At 44.4% G+C, this 8,377-nt stretch overlaps 1 protein-coding gene across 1 annotated transcript; it reads left to right on the top strand.

The window, feature by feature from the left end:
* Positions 1-4,315: 4,315 nt before the first annotated feature.
* On the top strand, positions 4,316-5,354 carry LOC123345005 (olfactory receptor 4D1-like). Its single transcript, XM_044981509.1, has one exon. The coding sequence runs from the start codon at positions 4,316-4,318 to the stop codon at positions 5,258-5,260; it is 945 nt and encodes a 314-aa protein (XP_044837444.1). The 3' UTR covers positions 5,261-5,354.
* The last annotated feature ends 3,023 nt before the right edge of the window (positions 5,355-8,377 follow it).

The raw sequence follows: 8,377 nt of genomic DNA, 5'->3' as shown, positions 1-8,377 counted from the left end.
GGAGGCAGCTGGCTATGACACCATGCACACGGCAGGTTATGCGAGGTATTGACTCTTGATTCCTAAACTGTGGCAATGTTTATATTAGGGATAGGCATTGTTATTGCCGGATAGGGGGATGCTCAGAGCCCATAGTGAGAAGGAAGGAGAGCTCTGGTTGGGGACATCACACTGAGCACTTGTACTGTTTTTCTGTCTGAAAGGGTTATTACAGCTATTGGCGGGGCTGTCAGAATAAAAAGAGTTTGGAGGATAATAGCCCACAGACCCATTCTTCTTCACCGGAGCCTAAACCCGCTCTCGGCAGCCCTGTCATTCTTGATATGATCCTCTGAAAACCTTCCTGTGACTAGCTGTGTCCCCAGGTTCTCCCACACCAGAGAATCTGTGGAGCTCAGATCTCCAGGGCAGGTTAGAGCTGGGAAACAGACCCCAGGCAAGTGCCCAGATTGATGGTGGAATTTGGCAACTAACTTTTCCAGGTTCCTTTAAGAATCCCAGCCTTGGGGCCCCCAAAACAGCCCAGATTCACACTAAGGGCTAGACTAAGAAAAAACACAGGTGCCTCACTGCTACTCTCAGAGTCTAAGTCCAACATTTCCAGTGACACTGGCATTCACAACCCCATCTGAGATTCACAGTGGACCAGAGGTGCCGCATGGCTTTTTTTCATGCCTATGTCCATCATTTTGCTGCCACTCATATTCACAAACCCTGCTTAGCTACCCTGTTGGGCACCTAAACTCACTCAACACCCAAATTTCTGCTGCAAAAGTTCCCCAGGTAACCTAAGTTTATGCCACTGGGCACCTCCAGGCAGATTGATGCCTCAGCCCCAGTTTGTCCCACAAAGCAGAGGAAGGTGGGTGGAGGAACGGCTCTCCTCCCGGCAGCTGAGCTCAGAGCTCACCTACTGGACAGAGGCCCATTCAAAATCAAGCCAGAGGAGGTGGTGTGGTGCAATGTGCTAGGGGAGAAAGGATTTGAACAGGGGTCTCCCACAGCCCACGTGAGTGCCCTAAGCTGTGGGCTAAACACTATAAGCTGGTGGTTGCTGCTGCCTCCCCCTCTGGCATGTCTTGCCAAAAAATGGTGTAGACACCTAGCTCCAGTGGAGGGACCCTGGCTATGGATCCTGTAGCCCAGAGTTAGGCTCCAGGCTCTGTGAGAAGGGTGTGGTAGAGCACCCGTCCCTTTCTGTGCCATCTCCCATCGCAAACACAGGCAGCGAGCCCTTCAGCCTGCTGGCTTTTGTGAATCCCATTCTCAGACACCGACCTCTCCCCATTTGTCAGGGAGCCTGGGCACTGAACTCAGGCATTGTGAATCCCAGGGACTTTTTTAATTGTCTGACAGCCAAAGTCCCATTGTGAATCCAGCCCTAATGTCATCAAATTATTAAACGTGGATTGTTTGGTAAAACTGTGCACAAGCAAATATACATTTTAACACAGGCAAAATGTAAATGTATACATAAAGTACGCAGGCTGCACTTAAAGGGTGGGGGAGTCTATCCTGGGAAGCAGGGACTCTGAAAATGATTAGGGGGTCATGGTGTATAATGAGCAGAACATAAAAGCCTAATGTGACACTCTGGCCAAAACAAAAATGATCCTGGGATGGATAAACAGGGGAATCTAAAGCACTTATGCAACCACTGCTGGAATAGAGAGTCCAGTTTTGGTGCCGCAATTGAGGAAAGATGTTAAAAAATTTGGAGAGGGTTCAGAGAAGAGCCACTAGAATGATTAAAGGATTAGAAAACGTACCTCTTAGTGATAAACCCAATAAGCTCAGTCCATTCAATTTAAGAAAGAAAGGATAAGGGGTGACTTGATTACAGGCTACGTAAGTGTCTACACAGGGAACAAATATTTAATAATGGGCTCTTCAATGTAGCTGAAAAAGGTCTTCCATGATTAAGTGTCTAAAAGTTGAAGCTAGACAAATTCAGACTGAAAATAAGGTGTAAATTTTTAACTGTGAGAGTTATTAACCCTTGGCATCTTCTTGATCAGACCTGACTCAAGCTCAGGGGAATTTCAGAGAGTCTTTGATGTTAGTGCCAGTCTTAGAGCATGGGTCTGATATGGTATAAGGGGAAGATTTCTGGGGCTTTCTCTCCTTTGGAATATGATTTCCTTCCCCTGTCTATTCAGAGAGCTATGATCAGCTTTGAAATGTGACTTCCCCTGGTCATCCTTAATCATTAAGAGGCAGCCGGATCTGATACCACCGGCACAGCAGATTGCATGAGGTAGTGACTGTTTTTGCAAATAATTGACAAAGTACAATTAGCCATAGGCTTTGTTACTGCACGGGGGGAAGAGGTGGGTGGGAGGCTTTTCAAATATAGGCTTGAATATTAGAGAAGTCTAAGTGATTTAGGAGTACATCAGCCCACTGAGCCTTCACTACCAAAACTATCTGACACCTTTGTAAGACTAACTCTGTCTGACAAGGCTTCTCCTTAGGCAACACCTCTATGCTGCTGTGATCTGAAAGCCATTTTCTCTGGGGCTGGCTGGAGCTTGAAAGTTAAAACCAGAAAAAGCCAAGGGTAGTGCCCATATCTGCTTATGAAACCTAAATGAAATTCCCTGCACCTAACTCTCTTATTCCACTTTGATGATCCTACACTGAGAAGTGATATGTGTTATGGAAGGTCTCAGAAGTTGTCCATGGTAGGGCAGAAATTGAACGCAACTCCCTAGAATCCACAGCCAGTGATTTACCCATACAGCCATGCTCCTCCTCTCCTCCCAGCACAGAGCATTGTCATTTAAGAATGAGATATTTATTTAGGGTTCGTTGATATTTTCAGCTCTTGGGATTTTCAAAAATACTAATATGAGTTGAGCATCCATAATACCATGGCAGCTTTGAATATTTCATTGTAGATGAATACCTGCAAATCTTTGCATGTTCATAGTTTTTCAATGGAGATGTCTCAAGCTTAGCACTAGAATGTATGTGTACCAAAATACAGAAATGTGATTTTTTTCAGAAATCTTGAGCAAAAGCTATTCCTGCAAAAGCCAATCAGACTTAATTCCTTCTCTTTATGTAGCCACTCTAAGGGGTCAAAGACCATTGTTTTGTTAAGGAAGGATAGAGGAATTCAGTACCTCTGATGGGGTAGAGAACCCCAAGCTAGCTGTCTCTCTCTTTCTTTCACCTAAAAACGCCTGCACTTTTGGGCCTCTGGGAGAGATCCTGACCACGGTAAGAGTCAGTCACCATCTTGCTGGAAGACAGTGTGTGAGAAAGGCAAACTTGAGCAAAGCTTTGAAGCAAAACTTGTTAAATAAATCTTTAGACTTTTACCTGCATGTTCGCACTTTTATTTGCTGGTAACCATTTCTAACTTTGTGTCTTATATTTGAATTCACTAAAAGTCTTGTCTTCTTTTTTTATAAATAGGTTTCATTTTGTAATCTAAACCAATCCAATGCTGTGTTTCAATTGAACTGTTTGGTAACTCCAGTTAAACTAGCAAAACTATTTTATATTGACTCTGTACAGAAGCAATGAACCTTTAATATCTGAACTGTGCAGAAAAGGGGCAGGACAGTGCAGAACACAGGTTTTTGGTAAAATTCAGGACTGGGAGAATGCTGGGGTTACCTGCAAGTAGTAATCAAAGCTGGTGGAAGCCAGGGTGTGACTGGTAGGTTGTTGACAGGCTGCTGAGGTCATAGCTGCTGGTCCAACACTGCAGCTCTACACAGACACCAAGGGGGTGACACCTACAAGCTGGTAGGCTGGTTGTGAGAGTCCCAGGTTGGAAGCTACAACAGCAAAGCATTGTAAGGTACCCAGGGTTATGGAGCGGGCTGTGACACAAACCTTACTGGTCTGGATCGCACCCCAGAATGTGACAGACACCCCTGATGAGAAGCCCTGGTCTGTGAGTACATCCACTTTGCAAATATGCCTTCTTCCCAACCCTGAGCCTCTAGGCCACATGAGGAATCTGTGGCCCATGTGAGCTGTGCACTCTCAGGGCTTCAGGAAGATGAATGGAGACAGTTGTTCGCAGGGGGCATTTTGAGTGTGTAGGTTGCTCCTGTTCACTCCCAAAGAACCCAAATTGGAGATGACCATTGGTGGAGCTCAGAAGTTCTGCTGAAGTAGGGGTACTCACCATTGGGGCTGAGAACACAGTCTGGAATTTGGTAAACAAAGAAAATTTCCATGCAAGTGTATCAGTTAAGATGGAGTTCATATTCTTTTAATAACAGTAATGTACTGGGATTGCATCATAATTATTATCATCACTGTTCCTTCTTCAGGCATATTTTGAGGTTAATAAATGGAGAAGAAGAACTTCACCCCAGTGACAGAATTTGTCCTCTTGGGCCTCACTCAGAGACCTGAGCTGCAGCCATTCCTTTTTGTGACTTTCTTCATAGTCTACATAAACACTTGGCTGGTAAACGTCATCATCATCACCACTGTGATCTCTGACTACCAGCTCCACACCTCCATGTATATCCTGCTGGCCAACTTGGCTTTCCTAGATATCTGCGATTCATCAGTCAATACTCCAAAATTACTCTCAGATCTCCTCTCACAGCATAAAACCATCTCATTCAATGAGTGCATCCTTCAGATGTTTTTCCTCCACTTCTTTGCTGGCGCTATGGGGTTTTGCCTTGTGGGGATGGCGGTCGATCGGTACGTGGCCATCTATAAACCACTGCGGTACTTAACTATCATGAACCGGGGTGTATGCATGAGGATAGTGGCACTGGCATGGCTGGTTGGATTGGCTCACTCTGCTGTTCAGACTGGACTGCTCCTCCAGTTACCCTTCTGTGGTCCAAACATCCTGGACAATTTTTACTGTGATGTCCCACAAGTCATCAAACTGGCCTGCACCAACACTCACTTGGCTGAAATGCAGATGAACTTAAACAGTGGGTTAGCGATCATAATAATATTCATCATTCTGCTTATTTCTTACGCTGTCATCTTAATCAAGATCAGGACACATGTCACGGAAGGGAAGCACAAGGCTCTGTCCACCTGTGGAACCCAGATCACTGTGATGTGTTTTCAATTCATACCCAGCATCTTCATCTATGCTTGGCCCATCAAGCAGTTCGCCCTGCATAAGGTGGTCTCAGTCATTTACTCTACAATCACCCCAATGCTGAACCCGATGGTCTACACCATGAGAAATGCTGAGATGAAGAAGGCCATCAGGAGACTATTGAACAGAATGCTGTTCTCACGGCAGGAAAGACAGACATAGTTTATCTCTCAATGTCCATTGGTGTTAAAAACCTGATCTCAGTCATATATCAGAGATCAGACATATGTGGCACGTGAAATGTGTGTGTGGTCAAATAAGATCAAATCCTGCACACTCATGAGAATCTCAGTTCACAAATGCATAATAGATGGAGAGCCAGAAACTCCATGTAAGGAAGAAAAGCCGTCAGTGGAAATAAGACGTAGCTCCATATTGGTAAATAGTCCAGATCCCCAGCTGGAGGAAATGGGTGCATCTCATTAAATGGCTTCCACCGGCTAGGGCTTTAATACTGAGAACTGTTGGTCAAAATTATTCTAAGAATGATTTCAACTAATGAAGAATCCATGAAAATAAATATCTTCTAAAAAAAATCTGTTGAATAAATTTTGTATCATAACTAATGCACTGATTGTGATGAAGAAATTACTATCAAATGTTCCAATAATGAATAAGGTCATTTTTTACTTTATGGCTAATTCTGTTATCCCTTATATATATATACAGCGCTTATCTGCATTTATCATGTGAAGTCTCATCAAAATCTTTTAATAATCTTCACAACTTACTTTAAAAAAATACGTGGTTTTAGTTCTCTACATGCTATTTCTATTTCTAACCCTAACTTCACAGGTTAAACTGAAGTTTTCTTTGCTTCCTTTTTCTGCTAATCCTGATACAGAATGGGAGTAGAATGGGAAACATTTTTGATGGATTTTTTTAATAATTCTCCTTTTCATTCATAATATACACATTTTGATTTTTCCACATTTACTCTGTTTCTAAGAAAGAAAGAAAGAAGTTGGGCCATTCATCCCAATATAAATTGAAGATCAGACAGAGAAAATCTTAGTAACACTGAATTCCTCCAAAGTTGTATCCCTAATGGGAATGCATCACACCGTAACCATTAAAAGTTCCACTCTTGTAATTAATCCCATGGGACAAAGTGCTAAGAACATGCAAATGGGTTCAGAATTTTTTTCTCATCTTAGGTTTAAACTCACAGGCCAAGAATATGGATTTAAAACTGTGTAATGGTACAGATGCCCAGCTGATATAAAAGGGCCAGATCCTCAGTTGGTGAAAATAGGCCTAGATACTATGAAGACAGTGGAACTCTATCAATATACATCAGCAGAGGACCTGGTCCTTAGCTTTTAGTGTTTGCTTTTGGGTTCCACTTAATGACCTACTTCAACCAGCCAAGGCAGCCTGAGCTGCGGGTTCTTCTGATGGCTGAATCCCTAGAATGGTTAATTATCAGAGGGGTAGCCGTGTTAGTCTGGTTCTGTAGAAGCAGCAAAGAATCCTGTGGCACCTTATAGACTAACAGACGTTTTGCAGCATGAGCTTTCGTGGGTGAATACCCACTTCTTCAGATGCAAGTGGTGGAGACTCTGGAAAAATTCCACCACGATTTCAACAGCTTCCACCCCTCCATCAACCTCAGCCTGGACCAATCTACACGGGAGGTCCACTTCCTAGACACCACGGTGCAAATAAGTGATGGTCACATCAACACCACCCTATATTGAAAACCTACCGACCGCTATGCCTACCTTCATGCCTCCAGCTTCCATCCCGGACACACCACAAGATCCATTGCCTACAACCAAGCACTGAGGTACAACCGTATCTGCTCTAACCCCGCAGACAGAGACCAACACCTAGAAAATCTCCACCAAGCATTCTCAAGACTACAGTACCCACACGAGGAAATAAGGAAACAGATCAACAGAGCCAGACGTGTACCCAGAAGCCTCCTACTGGAAGACAAACCCAAGAAAGAAACCAAACGGACTCCACTGGCCATCACATACAGTCCCCAGCTAAAACCCCTACAACGCATCATCAGGGATCTACAACCCATCCTGGACAATGATCCCACACTTTCACAGGCCTTGGGTGGCAGACCAATTCTCGCCCACAGACAACCTGCCAACCTGAAGCATATTCTCACCAGCAACCGCACACCGCACCATAGTAACTCTAGCTCAGGAACCAATCCATGCAACAAACCTCGATGCCAACTCTGCCCACATATCTACACCAGCAACACCATCACAGGACCAAACCAGATCAGCCACAACATCACCGGTTCATTCACCTGCACTTCCACCAATGTAATATATGCCATCATATGCCAGCAATGCCCCTCTGCTATGTACATCGGCCAAACTGGACAGTCTCTAAGGAAAAGGATAAATGGACACAAATCAGACATTAGGAATGGCAATATACAAAAACCTGTAGGAGAACACTTCAACCTCCCTGGCCACACAATAGCAGATCTTAAGGTGGCCATCCTACAGCAAAAAAACTTTAGGACCAGACTTCAAAGAGAAACTGCTGAGCTCCAGTTCATCTGCAAATTTGACACCATCAGCTCAGGACTAAACAAAGACTGTGAATGGCTTGCCAATTACAGAACCAGTTTCTCCTCCCTTGGTTTTCACACCTCAACTGCTAGAAAGGGCCTCATCCACCCTGATTGATCTAACCTCGTTATCTCTAGCTTGCTTCTTGCTTGCTTATATATACCTGCCCCAGGAAATTTCCACCACTTGCATCTGAAGAATTTTGTATTCACCCACGAAAGCTCATGCTGCAAAACGTCTGTTAGTCTATAAGGTGCCACAGGATTCTTTGCTGCTTCTATAGAATGGTTAATGTGATGTGTGGGGCTGTGGGGGGAATCCCTGCTCATCCAGAAGAGATTATGTGGAAGTAATGGCGGAACAGGCTTTTTCAGGACAGATATGTTTCTGGCACCACTAGGCTCTTAGCTATTCCAGGTCACATGTTGGTACTATAAGTATATTTTTTATTCTGCAAACACCTTGGGAAACGCTTTGTGCCTCAGCCCTGCCTTGTTTTTAGCCAAGGGTCCTTCCAGGGATGCTGCCATTGCGTGCGATTTGGGCAGCTGCTGTTCTCCCTCTGTGGGTTTAGGGTCAGCTAGGACAGGTTGTCTGGCTGGTTTGCTCCAAGGTGAGATCAGAGCTGGGCTCACAGCTCTGGAGACCAGATTCAGCTATTTAGCCCCAGAACAGGGACATCCTGGGCTGTGACCATGTCTGAAGCCTGCACAAGCTGGGATCATCTCTAGAGCTG

Source organism: Mauremys mutica, chromosome 12, assembly GCF_020497125.1.
Source record: "Mauremys mutica isolate MM-2020 ecotype Southern chromosome 12, ASM2049712v1, whole genome shotgun sequence".
In the NCBI taxonomy this organism is placed as follows: domain Eukaryota; kingdom Metazoa; phylum Chordata; order Testudines; family Geoemydidae; genus Mauremys; species Mauremys mutica.
This window is presented reverse-complemented; position numbering and strand designations above follow the sequence as displayed.

What these genes read in the sequence shown, in the direction of transcription:
- LOC123345005 (XM_044981509.1), top strand. Translation starts at nt 4,316, where the DNA reads ATGGAGAAGAAGAACTTCACCCCAGTGACAGAATTTGTCCTCTTGGGC.